This window comes from Salvelinus namaycush, chromosome 11, assembly GCF_016432855.1.
Source record: "Salvelinus namaycush isolate Seneca chromosome 11, SaNama_1.0, whole genome shotgun sequence".
Classification (NCBI taxonomy): domain Eukaryota; kingdom Metazoa; phylum Chordata; class Actinopteri; order Salmoniformes; family Salmonidae; genus Salvelinus; species Salvelinus namaycush.
The window spans coordinates 42,891,397-42,915,113 of NC_052317.1; the positions used below are offsets into that span (position 1 = coordinate 42,891,397).

At 46.2% G+C, this 23,717-nt stretch overlaps 1 protein-coding gene across 1 annotated transcript; it reads right to left on the reverse strand.

The window, feature by feature from the left end:
• Positions 1 to 288: 288 nt before the first annotated feature.
• si:ch211-106k21.5 (SLIT and NTRK-like protein 3) lies at positions 289 to 23,106 on the reverse strand. The gene is made up of 2 exons (XM_039003571.1): positions 22,961 to 23,106; positions 289 to 2,018 (listed from the first exon to the last, which is right to left on the reverse strand). Exons 1-2 carry the CDS (start codon positions 22,971 to 22,973, stop codon positions 742 to 744), a joined length of 1,290 nt encoding a protein of 429 aa, XP_038859499.1. The 5' UTR covers positions 22,974 to 23,106; the 3' UTR covers positions 289 to 741.
• Positions 23,107 to 23,717: the final 611 nt, after the last annotated feature.

The following is a 23,717-nucleotide window of genomic DNA, read 5'->3' on the forward strand; positions in this document are numbered from 1 at the left end:
CTGTTCTCTCCTCTCCTCTCCCTGTCCTGTTCTCTCCTCTCCCTGTCCTGTTCTCTCCACTCCCTGTTCTGTCCTCTCCTCTCCCTGTCCTCTCCTCTCCCTGTCCTGTTCTCTCCTCTCCTCTCCCTGTCCTGTCCTCTCCTCTCCCTGTCCTGTCCTCTCCTCTCCCTGTCCTGTTCTCTCCTCTCCCTGTCCTGTTCTCTCCACTCCTCTCCCTGTCCTGTCCTCTCCTCTCCCTGTCCTGTTCTCTCCTCTCCCTGTCCTGTTCTCTCCTCTCCCTGTCCTGTTCTCTCCTCTCCTCTCCCTGTCCTGTTCTCTCCTCTCCTCTCCCTGTCCTGTTCTCTCCTCTCCCTGTCCTGTTCTCTCCTCTCCCTGTCCTGTTCACACGGTGGACTGAGCTGCTCTCTGGTCCCACAGGAAGTGGAGCTCAGAGTGATGATGTCAGCCCTTCCTGAAGAGCTCAATGTGACATCACTTTCTGTGAGATAATTGTGATTCTTCAGTCAAAGAGACAATAGTTTTCCATTCTCACTGCTTATTCAGTGTTCTGACCAGATGTCTCAGTCAAGGTGTAACATACCATTCTCTCTTTTTCCTGACCAGATGTCTCAGTCAAGGTGTAACATACCAAGGGGGTGGTGAGCTAGGGGTTGATTTGGAATTATATCAACACATACACTCTCTCTAGTGAACCTATGTCCGTTTTCACGACAGGTTAACGCTCTCGTACGCTGCGTGATCCTAGCCGTGATCAGAGTCGTGATCTGAGTCGTCCAGGTCCATCCCAGGCACCAGACTGTAGTATTCAGTGGACTGGGTCATATAAGCCTTCTCCCTGTCTGCCGAGTCCTTCATCACCTCCGTCACACTCACCGTGTCCAGCTCTGCCTGTCTGCACATGCCCATCTCGGAGCTCTCTGTCTGGGACGCCGGCCAGGCCGAGATCCCCACTGTGGAGGACGACCCAGGAGAGGGAGAGGGAAGAGACTCCACAGAGCCACCTAGCTGTATCTCCACCTCCTCATAGATGTCCCTGGTGGAGGCCAGGAGGGTGGAGGAGGGTCGCAGGAGGAGCTGGTTCTTTAAAATGCCCTCCCTGCTGCTGTCCCCCACCACGGGGACGTTGCCCGCTCCTCCTCCTCCCGCTGGGGGCTTAGAGCGGCGGTGGTGTCGGTGGCCGTTGGATGAGTGAGAGGCCTTCCTCTTAGAAGAGCCGAACGCGGGCGCCTCCTTCCTCTTCCTCTTCCTACCGCAGCACCAGCAGAGGACCAGACCGATGAGGATGAGGAGGGGCAGGACGATGAAAAGTGCGGTGAGACCTGGAGAGCGGCAGACGTCTCCCGGTGCCACCGACCACACGAGCCACCCCGCCAGGCTCAGAGGAGATGCACATGTGATGTTACCCACGATGCCTTGCAGGCTGGTGTTGTTGTTGTTTCCCTGCCCCCCCCCGCTAGCCCCACCGGCCTCCAGCCCCTCCACCAGAGAACAGGAGCAGTCCCAGGGGTTGTCCCCCAGCTCCAGCCTCGCCAGGCCCGGCAGGGAGAGGACAGAGGTGGGGAGGGAGCGGAGGAGGTTCCCCCTGAGATCCAGCTCCTGGAGGCCATCAGATCCCTTGAGGAAATCCTCAGGCAGCTCCCTCAGCTGGTTCATGCCCAGCTCCAGCACCTTCAGGCTGGGTAGATCTGACAGGAAGTCCCCTGGGATGGTGTTCAATCTGTTGTGACCCAGGTAGACCTCCTGGAGAGGAGAGAGTGTGGTCTCTGTGTCCTCCAGGTCGATCTGAGTGATGTTACAGTGAGACAGGTCCAGGACCTGTAGTCCGGTCCCGTTGGTGAGCCTGGCCCAGGGAACATTGCCGAACGTGGAACCGGAGTAGTTCAGACAGCAGGCCTCAGCGGGTAGGAAAGGTGGGAACTGGCCCAAAACAGTGGCTCCTGGACACTGACATCTCTCTGAGTGGACGGTCATCACAGGCAGAGTACACAACAACAGTAGAGCCCACCGAGAGAACATCTCTAGAGAGAGAGAGAAAGAGTGAGAGAGAGAGAGAGTGTTTAAAAAAACGTACCCATAAACAGCCCAATGTTCTTAACCAGTTTATAATAGGCAAACTCAACCATCAGTCTCGCTGCCAACAATCCCTCCAGCATTCCCACCACGTCCACAGACCCCTGTCCACGAATACTGTTCTTTCATGTCTTCCAAATTTCTAAAAGTTAAGTAAGAGAACTACACCCCTTTGACTAAACCTGTATATAGCCTCCACATTGACTCTGTACCGTAACACCCTGTATATAGCCTCCACATTGACTCTGTACCGTAAGACCCTGTATATAGCCTCCACATTGACTCTGTACCGTAACACCCTGTATATAGCCTCCACATTGACTCTGTACCGTAACACCCTGTATATAGCCTCCACATTGACTCTGTACCGTAACACCCTGTATATAGCCTCCACATTGACTCTGTACCGTAACACCCTGTATATAGCCTCCACATTGACTCTGTACCGTAACACCCTGTATATAGCCTCCACATTGACTCTGTACCGTAACACCCTGTATATAGCCTCCACATTGACTCTGTACCGTAAGACCCTGTATATAGTCTCCACATTGACTCTGTACCGGTACCTCCTGTATATAGCCTCCACATTGACTCTGTACCGGTACCCCCTGTATATAGCCTCCACATTGACTCTGTACCGTAATACCCTGTATATAGTCTCCACATTGACTCTGTACCGGTACCTCCTGTATATAGCCTCCACATTGACTCTGTACTGTAACACCCTGTATATAGCCTCCACATTGACTCTGTACCGTAACACCCTGTATATAGCCTCCACATTGACTCTGTACCGTAACACCCTGTATATAGCCTCCACATTGACTCTGTACCGTAACACCCTGTATATAGCCTCCACATTGACTCTGTACCGTAACACCCTGTATATAGCCTCCACATTGACTCTGTACCGTAACACCCTGTATATAGCCTCCACATTGACTCTGTACCGTAACACCCTGTATAGAGCCTCCACATTGACTCTGTACCGTAACACCCTATATAGAGCCTCCACATTGACTCTGTACCGTAACACCCTGTATATAGCCTCCACATTGACTCTGTACCGTAACACCCTGTATATAGCCTCCACATTGACTCTGTACCGTAACACCCTGTATATAGCCTCCACATTGACTCTGTACCGTAACACCCTGTATATAGCCTCCACATTGACTCTGTACCGTAACACCCTGTATATAGCCTCCACATTGACTCTGTACCGTAACACCCTGTATATAGCCTCCACATTGACTCTGTACCGTAACACCCTGTATATAGCCTCCACATTGACTCTGTACCGTAACACCCTGTATATAGCCTCCACATTGACTCTGTACCGTAACACCCTGTATATAGCCTCCACATTGACTCTGTACCGTAACACCCTGTATATAGCCTCCACATTGACTCTGTACCGTAACACCCTGTATATAGCCTCCACATTGACTCTGTACCGTAACACCCTGTATATAGCCTCCACAATGTTATTTTACTGCTGTTGTTTAATTACTTGTTCCTTTTATTTTATTTTATTTTTTTAACTTTCCCACTGCCTTGAACTCCCCCAGCTCCTTGAACTCCTCCAGCTCCTTGAACTCCTCCAGCTCCTTGAACTCCTCCAGCTCCTTGAACTCCCCCAGCTCCGGGGTATGGAAGGAAAGCAGCATCCCCACGTCCTCCTCTAACGCCCCACCACAACACTAACATTCAACACATCATCCAGACCCTCCGTCCTCCGATCAGAGTTGGAAGTATCGGTCACATACTGCAGATGAAGTACTGGCAAGGAATTGCAGACCTCAACTACGACCTTCCTCAGTAGGCAAGATGATCAGATTCCCGCTCTTTCTCCCAGCTCCTCCAACAACCTGCTCCTACTCCACATGACATGACCCATCTTAGTACACCCCACACCTAACAGGCATGAACATAGGCTAGCTGAACCCACAGCACAGGACTGGATGGCAGTGTTGTAAAAAAAGAGGCTCTTCCAAAAGCCACATCCTTGGTGGCGTGCCGGCCTTATGGGACATATTGAAAACTCTCCAAACCTGCATAACAGCCTCACAGAATGGAGTCAGGCCAGACATATCACCCCCTCTAGCTTTAAGAGGAACATGTTATTGTCTAAGATCAAACAGCCCGCTCTCCTCATCACTGTGTCGGCTGTATCCACCCAGCTAGAGCCGTTACTGTACAACAGTCTCTGGGCTGCTTGAAGCCTGAAAGCCATGATCCTAGAAGAGATGTCCACCAGGCCTTGCCCACCCTCGTGCAGTGGCAGGTACAGGGCTGCAGCTTTAATCCAATGTTGTCCAGACCAGAAGAAATTGACAAGGGTCTTCTGAAGCTCTTGTATCAGGTGGCTGTAAAATCAGTCTGTGCCACAGGGTAGAAGCGGCTAGGTTACCGGCTACCAGCACCCTTTCCCTATGAGAAAGCTGGGGTAGCACCCATTTCCACCTAGACAATCTGGCACACACCTTCTCCACTACACCCTCCCAGTTCTTTTTCTGAAAGACATCGAAGTTACCCCTGGTAACCATGGAGCGGACCCCGTCTGAAGCTGAGCTGCCCCCAGCGATTCACTCTTTCCCCAATTGACTCTAGCTGAGGCCCCCTCATACACCTTTAGAGCGTTTTGAGAGAACCTTAACATCCTCACCTCCTGTAATAAAAACTGTCACGTCATCTGCATACGCAGACAGTGCTATCATGGGACCCTTCATAACCCCTGGCACAGAGAAACCAGTAAGCCTCGCTCTTAAAACATTTCTAGACAACATAACTGTTCTGAAATTGGGCATCCCTGCCTAGTGCCCCTATGGACTGGGATGGGGCAGCTCAAACCACCCCCCACCTTCACCATACATGAAGTCCCAGCATACAGTAAACTCATCCAAGACAAAAACACATCCCCAAACCCCAAGGCTTTCATTGTTTTGAACAAGTACTGGTGGTCCACACGGTCAAAAGCCTTCTCCTGATCCAAAGTAAGCAAACCCACATTTACATCAGACAGTTTACAAATGTCTAAAACATCTCTTATTAGAAACAAGTCATCAACGATAGAGCGGTCAGGTACACAGTAAGATTGGTCCTTGTGGACCAACAGCCCCAGATACTTTTTCAACTTGTTTGAGAGACATTTCGATACAATTGTATATTCTGCGCACAGCAATGTAACAGGTCGACAGTTGTTTTTAAAGAGCCAAATCCCCCTTTTTTTGGCAACAATGAAAGCACAGCACGTTGACAGGATACAGGAAGAGAACCCTCATGAAAAGATTCACACACCACTTCATAAAACCCCCCCCAAAAGTGCTACAGAACTCAGATGGTAAACCATCGATGCCAGGGGCTCGGCCTGATGAGAGCTGCATAACTGCTGTGGACAGCTCCTGCAGAGTAATGTCAGAGTCCAAAGCAGCTCTCTGCTCAGGGCCCAATTGAGAAAGTCCATGTAACAACTGTTCAGAGGATCACAATCCTCCGCCTTATAGAGGGCAGAGTAAAAATCCACGGCATGTTGACGCATTTCACCATCATCCGTGGTCACCTTCCCATCAGGGAGACGAAGGCAGACCATCTGTTTACGTTGTAATGTCCACTGTCCTAGTGTTTTGGAAAAAATGTAGGGTTATTAAAATGGAATTTTGAGTCCTTGAGACAATAGTGAGAGGTTGGGAAGGCCCAAATATGAATGTTTTGTCAACAGTATACTGCTCTGTCTAGTATTGAAGATAAAGAGACTATCAGGGCCCTTGAACAGTACATCAAATCTATTGAATTGAAGCTGGTCACTCAGAATGACCCCGGACTAGTCATGAACTTAGAGAACTGAGGTCGTTTTTACATGAAATAGTGAAGGGTGTCTAGATTAGGTCTGGCTTTGCTACCCTCAAGGATATGGATGCTCCTAGCGCTTGTTTTCTAACCGTGGTGTGAGGCAGCATGTAGCATGTAGCATGTAGCATGGTGCCTTGTAGTTCTCAAACAGAGAGTGCCACTCAGTGAAGTTGTTGTCCCCGAAGAAATACAGAGTGTCTGTCAAAGAGAGACCGGGTAAGATACAGGATGTCTGGCTGTGTGAACTTTAAATTGTTTCTGTTAATGCTTTGACTTTGACTTTTCAGCATGACATCCCCAAAACAACAAAAAACTTTTCACAAAACATGGCGTCATGTAATAACTGAACATTAAAATACCAATAAGGTGATGACCTTCATTAACTTTTAGCCATGTGTACTGCCTAACTGTTGCATTCCTTACTCTCCACACATCAGAAAGCTCTAACTCAGTTAATAGGCCAGACAGGAAAGTGGCTGACCGCAGGTGAGGTTCTTCAGCAGTGCGATCAACAGTAAAATCCACAGTACAGTTCCAGTCCCCCCCTAAAACCACACACCCCTCTTGGTCACACCGTCTTAAGGGTTGCTTTATTTGATCAAATACAGCAATACGCTCTGTACCCTCATTAGGAGCATAAACATTCAAAAACAAACAAATAAAAACATAACATCCGCCTTGACCAATAAAACCCGTCCCTTGACAATCTCTGTTGTAGATACCACAGCCACCCCTAAGCCTGAGGAAAACAAAAGGGCCACCCCAGCACTGAAAGTAGTACCATGCCTGAGTATATGCTGCCCCTCCCACCACATACCCCCGTCAACCTCATTTTCCTCATCACTATGTGTCTCCTGAAGGAAAACTACATTAAGCCTTTTCTGTTTTATTACTTCTAATACCCAAGCCCTCTTATTTCTGTCCCTTCCCCCATTAATATTGAGAGAACCTCCCCTTAGTACCTCCATATAGAAAAGAGAAAGGAAAAGCAGAAGAAACCACAGAGAAACCAGACAAAGAGAAAAAAACACCCTGTGAGGCATGATCATCATCATTGTTTTAATGTTCTCTGAACCTGACCACGTTTCCCACCACCTTTAGCTGCTGCAACAGCAGTAACACATTTCCTCAAGCGAAACCGCTTCTTCTCACTCAACTGGTCTAACCCCACCGTCTTCTGTAACATCACAGCTGACCTCACAAACTTATCAACATCCCAAAAAATCTGCCGATTTCCCAGAAGTCTGCTCCAGGAACCCATGTACCTCATCTAGATTGTAAATTCGTCGCCAGCTGCTATCATGTCAGCAGACATGTCGATATCCTTCTCCTGATCCTCCTCAACTGAGGCCACAGACCCCTGACTCCCCTCTGTCACATCCCTCTCAACACTCCCCTCCTGTACCCCATCACTCGTACTGGGCATCTCCTCACCTGTCTGGGGAAATGGCTCCCCAGATCCATCATTACCTCGTACAACAATATGTTTCTGCTGCACATCAGACGCCATGTTCCCCTCTGGTACAAGTTGCAACTCAGTACCCTCAACATGGACAACTTGTTCCTCAGCAACAGGTGCTTGTGGCTGCTCTACCACTGTCGGCCCACCTCTCCCTACATCAGTGGGCCCAGGCGTTACGAGGACCACCTGCGTTCCACCCTCCGCCTTCTCCCTTTTCGGGCAAGCATGTCGCTTACGGCCAACATCCCCACACTCAAAACACCGTTGACTACCCGAACTAGCATAAGCCATATAGTCTGTTGTCATACTTGACTTTAAACGATAACTCTAAAGTCTGCTCCGGTGAGTCCAAAAACATAAACACCTGTCGCCGAAACGACATAACCTGTTTCAACGCCGGGTGTTTGCAAACCAGCGGACCAATTTTAATTGAACTTACAAACTTCCCAAACCGCAATAACTCGCGCTCCAATAGCTCACTGGGAATAAAAGGCGGTACATTCGAAATCGTAACTGTAACGGCAGCCTTCCTCCTCTTCGTCTGAAGAGGAGGTGTAGCAGGGATCGGACCAAGACGCAGCGTAGTTCGTGTCCATGTTTTAATAATAAACTGAACATGAACACAATACAAAATAACAAAAGTTAATCTAACCGAAACAGTCCTATCTGGTGCAATGAACACAAAGACAGAAGACAACCACCCACAAACCCCAACACAAAACAAGCTACCTAAATATGGTTCCCAATCAGAGACAATGACAAACACCTGCCTCTGATTGAGAACCATATCAGGCCATACATAGAAACGGACAAACTAGACACACAACATAGAATGCCCACCCAGCTCACGTCCTGACCAACACTAAAACAAAGAAAACACAAAAGAACTATGGTCAGAACGTGACAGTAACCCTTGTTGACGGAGAAAAAAGCGGCGTAACTTGAATAAACATACCTTTAAGAAGTACGCCATGCTCAACCATACGATCAACAAGGCGCTCTTCTTTAAGAAATACCACCACCGCTTTATTCATCCGCGAAGCATAAGCAACATTTTCATAGCCCACCTTCTCTCCTTACGGCGACCAGAAACTCCTCCCTAGTGACACACCTGAAGCCGTGCTGAAGTGACAGGGATGGCGTCCCCATGTGGGTCGCCATCCTCACCAAAACCAGGGAAATTCCAACAAGAAATACAATATACCTAATTCTACCACTGAAAAAACACTTCATCAGCAGAACGAGGAAAACCACCAAGAAAAGGAAACAAAAAGAAAACACAGGCGATCTAACTCCAGACACCACTCACTCATACAGTTCCCAGCATGCACCAACACTCCTAGCATCTAGAGAAAGAGAGAAAGTCTTGTCATGCTTCGTTGATTTCAAAAAAGCCTTTGACTCAATTTGGCATGAGGGTCTGCTATACACATTGATGGAAAGCATTGTTGGGGGGAAAACATAGGACATTATAAAATCCATGTACACAAACAACAAGTGTGCAGTTAAAATTGGCAAAAAACACATTTCTTTCCTCAGGGCCGTGGGGTGAGACAGGGATGCAGCTTGAGCCCCACCCTCTTCAACATATATATCAAAATATTGGCGATGACACTAGAACAGTCTGCAGCACACGGCCTCACCCTACTGGACTCGGGAATCAAATGTCTGTTGTTTGCTGATGATCTGGTGCTTCTGTCACCAACCAAGGAGGGCCTACAGCAGCACCTAGATCTTCTGCACAGATTCTGTCAGACTTGTGTCAGAATCTATGTAGAAGAATCTCAGTAAGACCAAACGAATGGTGTTCCAAAAAAGGTCCAGTTGCCAGGACCATGAATACAAATTCTATCTAGCCACCGTCCTGGTTACATCCCAAAGGGCCCTGGTCCAAAGTAGTACACTACATAGAGAATAGGGTAACACTTGGGAACGCTACCTTAGAGACTCTGGTTACTAATGGCTACAGAGTATAAAGGTTTGAGTGATTGATACTATTTCAACATCTGTTCTGTGGTCCTAGATTATATAACAGGAAAGCTGGGGTCCTAGATTATATGACAGGAAAACTGGGGTCCTAGATTATATAACAGGAAAGCTGTGGTCCTAGATTATATAACAGGAAAGCTGTGGTCCTAGATTATATGACAGGAAGCTGTGGTCCTAGATTATATAACAGGAAAGCTGTGGTCCTAGATTCTATAACAGGAAAGCTGGGGTCCTAGATTATATGACAGGAAAGCTGTGGTCCTAGATTATATGACAAGAAAACTGGGGTCCTAGATTATATCACAGGAAAGCTGGGGTCCTAGATTATATCACAGGAAAGCTGGGGTCCTAGATTATATAACAGGAAAGCTGGGGTCCTAGATTATATGACATTGAAGCTGTGATCCTAGATTATATAACAGGAAAGCTGTGGTCCTAGATTATATGACAGGAAAGCTGTGATCCTAGATTATATGACAGGAAAGCTGTGGTCCTAGATTATATGACAGGAAAGCTGTGATCCTAGATTATATAACAGGAAAGCTGTGGTCCTAGATTATATGACAGGAAAGCTGTGGTCCTAGATTATATGACAGGAAAGCTGGGGTCCTAGATTATATAACAGGAAAGCTGGGGTCCTAGATTATATAACAGGAAAGCTGTGGTCCTAGATTATATGACAGGAAAACTGTGGTCCTAGATTATATGACAGGAAAACTGGGGTCCTAGATTATATAACAGGAAAGCTGTGGTCCTAGATTATATAACAGGAAAGCTGTGGTCCTAGATTATATGACAAGAAAGCTGTGGTCTTAGATTATATGACAGGAAAACTGTGGTCCTAGATTATGACAGTAAAGCTGTGGTCTTTGATTATATGACAGGAAAGCTGTGGTCCTAGATTATATGACAGGAAAACTGTGGTCCTAGATTATATGACAGGAAAACTGTGGTCCTAGATTATATAACAGGAAAGCTGTGGTCCTAGATTATATAACAAGAAAGCTGTGGTCCTAGATTATATGACAGGAAAACTGTGGTCCTAGATTATATGACAGGAAAGCTGGGGTCCTAGATTATATAACAGGAAAGCTGTGGTCCTAGATTATATAACAGGAAAGCTGTGGTCCTAGATTATATGACAAGAAAGCTGTGGTCCTAGATTATATGACAGGAAAGCTGTGGTCCTAGATTATATGACAGGAAAGCTGGGGTCCTAGATTATATAACAGGAAAGCTGTGGTCCTAGATTATATGACAAGAAAGCTGTGGTCTTTGATTATATGACAGGAAAGCTGTGGTCCTAGATTATATGACAGGAAAACTGTGGTCCTAGATTATGACAAGAAAGCTGTGGTCTTTGATTATATGACAGGAAAGCTGTGATCCTAGATTATATAACAGGAAAGCTGTGGTGTTTGATTATATGAAAGGAAAACTGTGGTCCTAGATTATATAACAGGAAAGCTGTGGTCCTAGATTATATAACAGGAAAGCTGTGGTGTTTGATTATATGACAGGAAAACTGTGGTCCTAGATTATATAACAGGAAAGCTGTGGTCCTAGATTATATAACAAGAAAGCTGTGGTCCTAGATTATATGACAGGAAAACTGTGGTCCTAGATTATATGACAGGAAAACTGTGGTCCTAGATTATATGACAGGAACGTTTTAAAAGGGTTCTAAAGTTTATAATTTTCACTTAAAAATGTCAGATTTGATTTGCCCTAACGAAAAATGTTTCAAGCGTGTGTGTGTGTGTGTGTGTGTGTGTGTGTGTGTGTGTGTGTGTGTGTGTGTGTGTGTGTGTGTGTGTGTGTGTGTGTGTGTTCACTGATACAGAGGAGGAAGGTTTATTCTGAGAACTCTGTGGTGATCTCATTCTAGAACAATGTGAGCTGCTACATCCTGTCTCTCTCTCTCTCTCTCTCTCTCTCTCTCTGTCTCTCTCTCTCTCTCTCTCTGTCTCTCTCTCTCTCTCTCTCCTTCCCTCTCTCTCTCTCTCTTTCTCTCTCTCTCCCTCTGTCTCTCTCTGTCTCAATTAAATTCAAGGGGCTTTATTGGCATGGGAAACATATGTTTACATTGCCAAAGCAAGTGAAATAAACAAGTAACAAAAGTGAGAAGAAACACAAAACAACATCAAATGTCGAGTAAACATGACATCATCGAGGATAACGACGCTTCAGATAGTATATTATCAGCTATGTACATTTTAACAATGTGTAAATAGTTGTAGTATGACTAGTAGGGGAAGAGAAGAAATGAGTTGAATACAGGTTTTATTTACAGTGTTGTTGTCTCACTGGTTGACCTTTTCTTGTGGCAACAGCTCATCCATCTTGCTGCTGTGACGGTACACTGTGGTATTTCACCCAGTAGATATGGGAGTTTATCAATGTGTGATTTGTTTTCAAATTCTTTGTGGGTCTGTGTATTCTGAGGGAAATATGTGTCTCTAATATGGTCATACATTGGGGCAGGAGGTTAGGAAGAGCAGCTCAGTTTCCACCTCATTTTGTGGGCAGTGTGCACATATCCTGTCTTCTCTCGAGAGCCAGGTCTGTCTATAGCGGCCTTTCTCAATAGCAAGGCTATGCTCACTGAGTCTGTACATCTTAAGTTTGGGTCAGTCACAGTGGTCAGGTATTCTGCCACTGTGTTCTCTCTGTTTAGGGTCAGTCACAGTGGTCAGGTATTCTGCCACTGTGGACTCTCTGTTTAGGGTCAGTCACAGTGGTCAGGTGTTCTGCCACTGTGGACTCTCTGTTTAGGGTCAGTCACAGTGGTCAGGTATTCTGCCACTGTGGACTCTCTGTTTAGGGTCAGTCACAGTGGTCAGGTGTTCTGCCACTGTGGACTCTCTGTTTAGGGTCAGTCACAGTGGTCAGGTGTTCTGCCACTGTGGACTCTCTGTTTAGGGTCAGTCACAGTGGTCAGGTATTCTGCCACTGTGGACTCTCTGTTTAGGGTCAGTCACAGTGGTCAGGTGTTCTGCCACTGTGGACTCTCTGTTTAGGGTCAGTCACAGTGGTCAGGTATTCTGCCACTGTGGACTCTCTGTTTAGGGTCAGTCACAGTGGTCAGGTGTTCTGCCACTGTGTACTCTCTGTTTAGGGTCAGTCACAGTGGTCAGGTGTTCTGCCACTGTGGACTCTCTGTTTAGGGTCAGTCACCATGGTCAGGTATTCTGCCACTGTGGACTCTCTGTTTAGGGTCAGTCACAGTGGTCAGGTATTCTGCCACTGTGTACTCTCTGTTTAGGGTCAGTCACCATGGTCAGGTATTCTGCCACTGTGGACTCTCTGTTTAGGGTCAGTCACAGTGGTCAGGTATTCTGCCACTGTGTACTCTCTGTTTAGGGTCAGTCACAGTGGTCAGGTATTCTGCCACTGTGTACTCTCTGTTTAGGGTCAGTCACCATGGTCAGGTATTCTGCCACTGTGGACTCTCTGTTTAGGGTCAGTCACAGTGGTCAGGTATTCTGCCACTGTGGACTCTCTGTTTAGGGTCAGTCACAGTGGTCAGGTATTCTGCCACTGGGTACTCTCTGTTTAGGGTCAGTCACAGTGGTCAGGTATTCTGCCACTGGGTACTCTCTGTTTAGGGTCAGTCACCATGGTCAGGTATTCTGCCACTGTGTACTCTCTGTTTAGGGTCAGTCACAGTGGTCAGGTATTCTGCCACTGTGGACTCTCTGTTTAGGGTCAGTCACCATGGTCAGGTATTCTGACACTGTGGACTCTCTGTTTAGGGTCAGTCACAGTGGTCAGGTATTCTGCCACTGTGGACTCTCTGTTTAGGGCCAAATAACATTCTAGTTTGCTCTGATTTTGGGTTGATTCTTTCCTGTGTGTCAAATAGTTATCTTCTTGCTTTCTCATAATTTGGTTGGGTCTAATTGTGTTGCTGTCCTGAGGCTCTGTGGGGTCTGTTTGTGTTTGTGAACAGAGCCTCAGAACCAGCTGGCTGAGGGGACTTTTCTCCAGGTTCATCTCTCTAGAGGTGAGGGCTTTATGGTGGAATGTGTGGGCATCGCTTCCTTCTAGGCGGATGTATAATTTTAACAGGTACTTTCTGGCTGTTGATAACTAGCGGGTATCGTCTTAATTCTGCTCTGCATTGTTTGGGGTTTTGCATTGCACAAAGTATATTTTTCAGAATTCTGCATGCAGTCTCAATTTGGTGTTTGTCCCATTTTGTGAATTCTTGGTTAGTGAGCGGACCCCAGAACTCACAACCATAGAGGACAATGGGTTCTATAACTGATTGAAGTAATTTTAGAAAGCCCTACTTGTCTTGTCTCTTAGATCGTGTACAGCCCCCCCCCCCTCTCTCTCACAGCCTCCCTCTACCTCTATGTCTCTCTCTCACAGCCTCCCTCTCCCTCTCTCTCTCTCACACAGCCTCCCTCTACCTCTCTCTCTCTCACACAGCCTCCCTCTCCCTCTACCTCTCTCTCTCACACAGCCTCCCTCTCCCTCTCTCTCTCACACAGCCTCCCTCTCCCTCTCTCTCTCACACAGCCTCCCTCTCCCTCTCTCTCACACAGCCTCCCTCTCCCTCTACCTCTCTCTCTCACACAGCCTCCCTCTCCCTCTATCTCTCTCTCTCACACAGCCTCCCTCTCCCTCTACCTCTCTCTCTCTCTCACAGCCTCCCTCTCCCTCTACCTCTCTCTCTCTCACAGCCTCCCTCTCCCTCTCTCTCACAGCCTCCCTCTCCCTCTCTCTCACAGCCTCCCTCTCCCTCTCTCTCACAGCCTCCCTCTCCCTCTCTCTCTCAGCCTCCCTCTCTCTCTCAGCCTCCCTCTCCCTCTCAGCCTCCCTCTCCCTCTCTCTCTCTCTCACAGCCTCCCTCTCCCTCTCTCTCTCTCTCACAGCCTCCCTCTCCCTCTCTCACAGCCTCCCTCCCTCTCTCTCAGCCTCCCTCTCCCTCTCAGCCTCCCTCTCCCTCTCTCTCTCTCACAGCCTCCCTCTTCCCTCTCTCTCTCTCTCACAGCCTCCCTCTCCCTCTCTCACAGCCTCCCTCCCTCTCTCTCTCGGCCCCCCTCTCTCTCACAGCCTCCCTCTACCTCTCTCTCTCTCACAGCCTCCCTCTACCTCTCTCTCTCTCACAGCCTCCCTCTCTCTCTCGGCCCCCTTCTCTCTCACAGCCTCCCTCTACCCCTCTCTCTCTCACAGCCTCCCTCTCCCTCTCTCTCTCGGCCCCCCTCTCTCTCAGAGCCTCCCTCTACCTCTCTCTCTCTCACAGCCTCCCTCTCCCTCTACCTCTCTCTCTCGCCCTATCTTTCTATTTGGAAGTTTCCTCCAAGATAACAGCGTTATTATATTCTGGAATTCTCTGGACTTTTTCTTCTAAACCCTTTTTGCACAAAAAATGGATTTATCTTTCGATGGTGTTACACTATGGCGTTACAGTATGGTGTTACAGTATGGTGTTACAGTATGGTGTTACACTATGGTCGAACAGTATGGTCTAACAGTATGGCGTTACAGTATGGTGTTACAGTATGGTGTTACAGTATGGTCTAACAGTATGGTCTAACAGTATGGTGCTACAGTATGGTGTTACAGTATGGTCTAACAGTATGGTGTTACAGTATGGTGTTACAGTATGGTGTAACAGTATGGTCTAACAGTATGGTGTTACAGTATGGTCTAACAGTATGGTGTTACAGTATGGTGTTACAGTATGGTCTAACAGTATGGCGTTACAGTATGGTGTTACAGTATGGTGTTACAGTATGGCGTTACAGTATGGTGTTACAGTATGGTGTTACAGTATGGTGTTACAGTATGGCGTTACAGTATGGCGTTACAGTATGGTGTTACAGTATGGTGTTACAGTATGGTGTTACAGTATGGTGTTACAGTATGGTGTTACAGTATGGTCTAACAGCATGGTGTTACAGTATGGTCTAACAGTATGGCGTTACAGTATGGTGTTACAGTATGGTGTTACAGTATGGTGTTACAGTATGGTGTTACAGTATGGCGTTACAGTATGGTCTAACAGTATGGTGTTACAGTATGGTGTTACAGTATGGTCTAACAGTATGGTGTTAGTATGGTGTTACAGTATGGTGTTACAGTATGGTGTTACAGTATGGTGTTACAGTATGGTGTTACAGTATGGTCTAACAGTATGGTGTTACAGTATGGTGTTACAGTATGGTGTTACAGTATGGTGCTACAGTATGGTCTAACAGTATGGTGTTACAGTATGGTGTTACAGTATGGTGTTACAGTATGGTGTTACAGTATGGTGTTACAGTATGGTCTAACAGTATGGCGTTACAGTATGGCGTTACAGTATGGCGTTACAGTATGGTGTTACAGTATGGTGTTACAGTATGGTCTTACAGTATGGTGTTACAGTATGGTGTTACAGTATGGTGTTACAGTATGGTCTAACAGTATGGTGTTACAGTATGGTGTTACAGTATGGTGTTACAGTATGGTGTTACAGTATGGTGTTACAGTATGGTCTAACAGTATGGTGTTACAGTATGGTGCTACAGTATGGTCTAACAGTATGGTCTAACAGTATGGTGTTACAGTATGGTGTTACAGTATGGTCTAACAGTATGGTCTAACAGTATGGTCTAACAGTATGGTGTTACAGTATGGTGCTACAGTATGGTCTAACAGTATGGTGTTACAGTATGGTCTAACAGTATGGTGTTACAGTATGGTCTAACAGTATGGTGTTACAGTATGGTGTTACAGTATGGTCTAACAGTATGGTGTTACAGTATGGTGTTACAGTATGGTGTTACAGTATGGTGTTACAGTATGGTCTAACAGTATGGTCTAACAGTATGGTGTTACAGTATGGTGTTACAGTATGGTCTAACAGTATGGCGTTACAGTATGGTGTTACAGTATGGTGTTACAGTATGGTGTTACAGTATGGTCTAACAGTATGGTCTAACAGTATGGTGTTACAGTATGGTCTAACAGTATGGTGTTACAGTATGGTGTTACAGTATGGTGTTACAGTATGGTGTTACAGTATGGTCTAACAGTATGGTCTAACAGTATGGTGTTACAGTATGGTGTTACAGTATGGTCTAACAGTATGGTGTTACAGTATGGTGTTACAGTATGGTGTTACAGTATGGTGTTACAGTATGGTGTTACAGTATGGTCTAACAGTATGGTCTAACAGTATGGTGTTACAGTATGGTGTTACAGTATGGTGTTACAGTATGGTCTTACAGTATGGTGTTACAGTATGGTGTTACAGTATGGTCTAACAGTATGGTGTTACAGTATGGTGTTACAGTATGGTCTAACAGTATGGTGTTACAGTATGGTCTAACAGTATGGTGTTACAGTATGGTGTTACAGTATGGTGTTACAGTATGGTGTTACAGTATGGTGTTACAGTATGGTCTAACAGTATGGTGTTACAGTATGGTCTAACAGTATGGTGTTACAGTATGGTGTTACAGTATGGTGTTACAGTATGGCGTTACAGTATGGCGTTACAGTATGGTCTAACAGTATGGTGTTACAGTATGGTGTTACAGTATGGTGTTACAGTATGGTGTTACAGTATGGTCTAACAGTATGGTCTAACAGTATGGTCTTACAGTATGGCGTTACAGTATGGTGTTACAGTATGGTGTTACAGTATGGTGTTACAGTATGGTGTTACAGTATGGCGTTACAGTATGGTGTTACAGTATGGTCTAACAGTATGGTCTAACAGTATGGCGTTACAGTATGGTCTAACAGTATGGTCTAACAGTATGGTCTAACAGTATGGTGTTACAGTATGGTGTTACAGTATGGCGTTACAGTATGGTCTAACAGTATGGTGTTACAGTATGGTGTTACAGTATGGTCTAACAGTATGGTGTTACAGTATGGTGTTACAGTATGGTGTTACAGTATGGTGTTACAGTATGGTGTTACAGTATGGTGTTACAGTATGGTCTAACAGTATGGTGTTACAGTATGGTGTTACAGTATGGTGTTACAGTATGGTCTAACAGTATGGTGTTACAGTATGGCGTTACAGTATGGTGTTACAGTATGGTGTTACAGTATGGTCTAACAGTATGGTGTTACAGTATGGTGTTACAGTATGGCGTTACAGTATGGTCTAACAGTATGGTGTTACAGTATGGTGTTACAGTATGGTCTAACAGTATGGTGTTACAGTATGGTGTTACAGTATGGTGTTACAGTATGGTGTTACAGTATGGTCTAACAGTATGGTGTTACAGTATGGTGTTACAGTATGGTGTTACAGTATGGTCTAACAGTATGGTCTAACAGTATGGTGTTACAGTATGGCGTTACAGTATGGTCTAACAGTATGGCGTTACAGTATGGTGTTACAGTATGGTGTTACAGTATGGCGTTACAGTATGGCGTTACAGTATGGCGTTACAGTATGGTGTTACAGTATGGTGTTACAGTATGGTGTTACAGTATGGTCTAACAGTATGGTCTAACAGTATGGTCTTACAGTATGGCGTTACAGTATGGTCTAACAGTATGGTGTTACAGTATGGTGTTACAGTATGGTGTTACAGTATGGTGTTACAGTATGGTCTAACAGTATGGTGTTACAGTATGGTGTTACAGTATGGTGTTACAGTATGGTGTTACAGTATGGTCTAACAGTATGGTGTTACAGTATGGCGTTACAGTATGGTGTTACAGTATGGTCTAACAGTATGGTGTTACAGTATGGTGTTACAGTATGGTGTTACAGTATGGTCTAACAGTATGGTGTTACAGTATGGTGTTACAGTATGGTCTTACAGTATGGTGTTACAGTATGGTGTTACAGTATGGTGTTACAGTATGGTCTAACAGTATGGTCTAACAGTATGGTCTTACAGTATGGCGTTACAGTATGGTCTAACAGTATGGTGTTACAGTATGGTGTTACAGTATGGTGTTACAGTATGGTGTTACAGTATGGTCTAACAGTATGGTGTTACAGTATGGTGTTACAGTATGGTGTTACAGTATGGTGTTACAGTATGGTCTAACAGTATGGTGTTACAGTATGGCGTTACAGTATGGTGTTACAGTATGGTCTAACAGTATGGTGTTACAGTATGGTGTTACAGTATGGTGTTACAGTATGGTCTAACAGTATGGTGTTACAGTATGGTGTTACAGTATGGTCTTACAGTATGGTGTTACAGTATGGTGTTACAGTATGGTCTAACAGTATGGTGTTACAGTATGGCGTTACAGTATGGTCTAACAGTATGGCGTTACAGTATGGTGTAAACCCCGTTGCCGGGGTTCAGCTGTGTGCCCACTGTGCCAACATCAGGACATATTGGACACATTGCCCTAGGATGAGCTACTGCTGTACTGTTTACCACGCTTGCCAAATATCAGAACTCAACATCGAACAGATCTTGCAGAATACTTTTGAGGTATTTTGGACCATTTTCAATGATGTTGAAACTACTTTCAACGTCTTCTTCTCCAGGAACACTGGACCGATTGGAAAATGCAGTATATATCATCTATGTACCCATGTCTTTAAATTAAAACATTTTCCAGGACTCGAGCTCAAACAATATGGCCGCAATGAGCTTGCATGAATCGTTTCAACAGCGCCACCATGTGGCATAAGTGAACCGTACTTTACAGGTTAGCTAGACTCATATCCCTGAGCATGTGTATCAAATTTATATCACTCTGAATCAAACAGATTAAGAGATATAAACATGTGTCCATTATAGCGCCCCCGTGTGGTCGATCTGAATGTGCTCGTATATGTTAAGTTATGTTATGTTTAGTCTTGACAGTGTCTGGAGCATGTTCTGTTACAATATGAATACCGGTGTCGGATTTAATTGCATTTGTGCCAGACCACGCCCACATGATTGTTTATTGGTCAGTAGCGGCCATGTGGTTTAAAATACTAGCCTGCACAATTTAGCGTTGAGAGACCTTGGTCAATACAGGGCGGCAGGTAGCCTAGTGGTTAGAGAGAGGTAGACTAGTGGTTAGAGCAGGTAGACTAGTGGTTAGAGCAGGTAGCCTAGTGGTTAGAGCAGGTAGCCTAGTGGTTAGAGCAGGTAGCCTAGTGGTTAGAGCAGGTAGCCTCGTGGTTAGAGCAGGTAGCCTCGTGGTTATAGCAGGTAGCCTAGTGGTTAGAGCAGGTAGCCTAGTGGTTAGAGCAGGTAGCCTAGTGGTTAGAGCAGGTAGCCTAGTGGTTAGAGCAGGTAGCCTCGTGGTTAGAGCAGGTAGCCTCGTGGTTAGAGCAGGTAGCCTAGTGGTTAGAGCAGGTAGCCTAGTGGTTAGAGCAGGTAGCCTAGTAGTTAGAGCAGGTAGCCTAGTGGTTAGAGCAGGTAGCCTAGTGGTTAGAGCCAGGTAACCTAGTGGTTAGAGCAGGTAGCCTAGTGGTTAGAGCAGGTAGCCTAGTGGTTAGAGACAGGTAGCCTAGTGGTTAGAGCAGGTAGCCTAGTAGTTAGAGCAGGTAGCCTAGTGGTTAGAGCAGGTAGCCTAGTGGTTAGAGCCAGGTAGCCTAGTGGTTAGAGCAGGTAGCCTCGTGGTTAGAGCAGGTAGCCTAGTGGTTAGAGCAGGTAGCCTAGTGGTTAGAGCAGGTAGCCTAGTGGTTAGAGCCAGGTAGCCTAGTGGTTAGAGCCAGGTAACCTAGTGGTTAGAGCAGGTAGCCTAGTGGTTAGAGCAGGTAGCCTAGTGGTTAGAGACAGGTAGCCGAGTGGTTAGAGCAGGTAGCCTAGTGGTTAGAGCAGGTAGCCTAGTGGTTAGAGCAGGTAGCCTAGTGGTTAGAGCAGGTAGCCTAGTGGTTAGAGCAGGTAGCCTAGTGGTTAGAGCCAGGTAGCCTAGTGGTTAGAGCAGGTAGCCTAGTGGTTAGAGCAGGTAGCCTAGTGGTTAGAGCAGGTAGCCTAGTGGTTAGAGCCAGGTAACCTAGTGGTTAGAGCAGGTAGCCTAGTGGTTAGAGACAGGTAGCCTAGTGGTTAGAGCAGGTAGCCTAGTGGTTAGAGCAGGTAGCCTAGTGGTTAGAGACAGGTAGCCTAGTGGTTAGAGCAGGTAGCCTAGTGGTTAGAGCAGGTAGCCTAGTGGTTAGAGCAGGTAGCCTAGTGGTTAGAGCAGGTAGCCTAGTGGCTAGAGACAGGTAGCCTAGTGGTTAGAGCAGGTAGCCTAGTGGTTAGAGCAGGTAGCCTAGTGGTTAGAGCAGGTAGCCTAGTGGTTAGAGCAGGTAGCCTAGTGGTTAGAGCAGGTAGCCTAGTGGTTAGAGACAGGTAGCCTAGTGGTTAGAGCAGGTAGCCTAGTGGTTAGAGCAGGTAGCCTAGTGGTTAGAGCAGGTAGCCTAGTGGTTAGAGCAGGTAGCCTAGTGGTTAGAGCAGGTAGCCTAGTGGTTAGAGACAGGTAGCCTAGTGGTTAGAGACAGGTAGCCTAGTGGTTAGAGCAGGTAGCCTAGTGGTTAGAGCAGGTAGCCTAGTGGTTAGAGCAGGTAGCCTAGTGGTTAGAGACAGGTAGCCTAGTGGTTAGAGGCAGGTAGCCTAGTGGTTAGAGCAGGTAGCCTAGTGGTTAGAGCAGGTAGCCTAGTGGTTAGAGCAGGTAGCCTAGTGGTTAGAGCAGGTAGCCTAGTGGTTAGAGACAGGTAGCCTCGTGGTTAGAGACAGGTAGCCTCGTGGTTAGAGACAGGTAGTCTAGTGGTTAGAGACAGGTAGCCTCGTGGTTAGAGCAGGTAGCCTAGTGGTTAGAGCAGGTAGCCTAGTGGTTAGAGCAGGTAGCCTAGTGGTTAGAGCAGGTAGCCTAGTGGTTAGAGCAGGTAGCCTAGTGGTTAGAGCAGGTAGCCTAGTGGTTAGAGCAGGTAGCCTAGTGGTTAGAGCAGGTAGCCTCGTGGTTAGAGCAGGTAGCCTCGTGGTTAGAGCAGGTAGCCTAGTGGTTAGAGACAGGTAGCCTAGTGGTTAGAGCAGGTAGCCTAGTGGTTAGAGACAGGTAGCCTAGTGGTTAGAGACAGGTAGCCTAGTGGTTAGAGACAGGTAGCCTAGTGGTTAGAGCAGGTAGCCTAGTGGTTAGAGCAGGTAGCCTAGTGGTTAGAGCAGGTAGCCTAGTGGTTAGAGCAGGTAGCCTAGTGGTTAGAGCAGGTAGCCTAGTGGTTAGAGACAGGTAGCCTAGTGGTTAGAGCAGGTAGCCTAGTGGTTAGAGACAGGTAGCCTAGTGGTTAGAGACAGGTAGCCTAGTGGTTAGAGACAGGTAGCCTAGTGGTTAGAGACAGGTAGCCTAGTGGTTAGAGACAGGTAGCCTAGTGGTTAGAGACAGGTAGCCTAGTGGTTAGAGCAGGTAGCCTAGTGGTTAGAGCAGGTAGCCTAGTGGTTAGAGCAGGTAGCCTAGTGGTTAGAGACAGGTAGCCTAGTGGTTAGAGCAGGTAGTCTAGTGGTTAGAGCAGGTAGCCTAGTGGTTAGAGCAGGTAGCCTAGTGGTTAGAGACAGGTAGCCTAGTGGTTAGAGCAGGTAGCCTAGTGGTTAGAGCAGGTAGTCTAGTGGTTAGAGCAGGTAGCCTAGTGGTTAGAGCAGGTAGCCTAGTGGTTAGAGCAGGTAGCCTAGTGGTTAGAGCAGGTAGCCTAGTGGTTAGAGCAGGTAGCCTAGTGGTTAGAGCAGGTAGCCTAGTGGTTAGAGCAGGTAGCCTAGTGGTTAGAGCGTTGGACTAGTAACCGAAAGGTTGCTAGATTGAATCCCCGAGCTGACAAGGTAAAAATCTGTTGTTCTGCCCCTGAACAAGGCAGTTAACCCACTGTTCCTAGGCCGTCATTGAAAATAAGAATTTGTTCTTAACTGACTTGCCTAGTAAAATAAAGGTTAAAAAAATACATGCCATGTATCAAGTTTCGTGCCGATTGGTCATTCGGTGCCAGGGAGGTACCATTTAAAGTGTTTTTCTCAAAATGGCGGGAAATACATCAAAGCGGACTTTATGGTTTCTGAGGCAAATTTCATCCTTGAGTGGCGAGAGACCGATGTATAAAACTTCACGACTCTAGGTCAAATGGTGTGAGAGGCGTGAGCTTTCAAATTGTGCATGTTCAACCTGCTTGTTATAGCGCCACCATCTGGCCAATTGGCATTGGGGATTGCATGTCAGAGGGTGTGGCCTTTGGCCATTTACCATCATGCAAGGTTGCACCCTCCTAGGCCATATCATCTCACGGGAATTAGCATTTTCGTACCAACAATAAGGTTTGACCAATTTAGCTGCGGAACCCTTAACTAGACTAGATTTATACTTCATTACATCCACTGGACTGAAAGTTAGAGAGACATAAATTAACAAGTGAAACACTTTAGTTACAAGGGGATCATCTCCTGCTTTACCAAATGGTTACGAGTACTTCACAATAACTGAACTTAGATGTTACTTAAAAAAAAATATATATATATATGACAATAAACCAAAACAAACTAATTACTTACGGATGCAGCAGGTACTGTAAACACAAAGATAATTCAGCGCTGAATATAATATTACAAACCACAATAACACGTTCATTAACTATCACAATTTACTTTCTTGCTATTCCCCATTTCTAATAAACACATATGTAAATGAGTGTATTATTTGTCTTACCTTTAACGACCATGGCTGTCAACCTGTTGCCTGGTCTTCACTAAATGTCCAGGCACAGCCAACGACCATGGCTGTCAACCTGTCCTCCACAGCCCGTACTGTATGTGTCCAAGTGTAAAACGCTTACAACAGCAGACACAGAAGCCAAGCCCTCCTTATCACGTCAAGCTAACTAACTAACTAATCCCTCCCTCCTCTCTCCTGGGGCTCTCCAGTGAAGGTGTGTCCCTTCCAGCACTGTACAACTCCAAACGGAATGTGGAAATTCTGCTTCCCGTGTGTGTGTGTGCGCGTGCGAGTTTACAAACATTGACAGAGGATAAAGGAGCGCAAACTTCCCTTAATGCATCTCCGGTATAGTTCACGGTACACCCTTCCCGCGCCCCGGTAATATTGTAGCCTAGTACTAGTGCGCGCTCTGGTGGTCGTCTTTTGCGCAACGTTACAAGTGTTCAAACGTGAAAGTGGTCAAATGACTTTACTGCCTATGAACACTAGATAGTAGTGTTGGAGATGATGGTGCATAGTTCATATCAACAAAGTAATATAGAAAATATGGTTCAATTTACAGCTAGAAAAAGTCGCAATAAATTGAGTCCGGCACATACATGCAATATATAGCTGTTACTTAGGGAAAATAAGAATAAAAGTTTTATGTACAGTTTAACTTTTTATTTTAGTTTTTATTTCACCTTTATTTAACCAGGTAGGCCAGTTGAGAACAAGTTCTCATTTACAACTGCGACCTGGCCAAGAT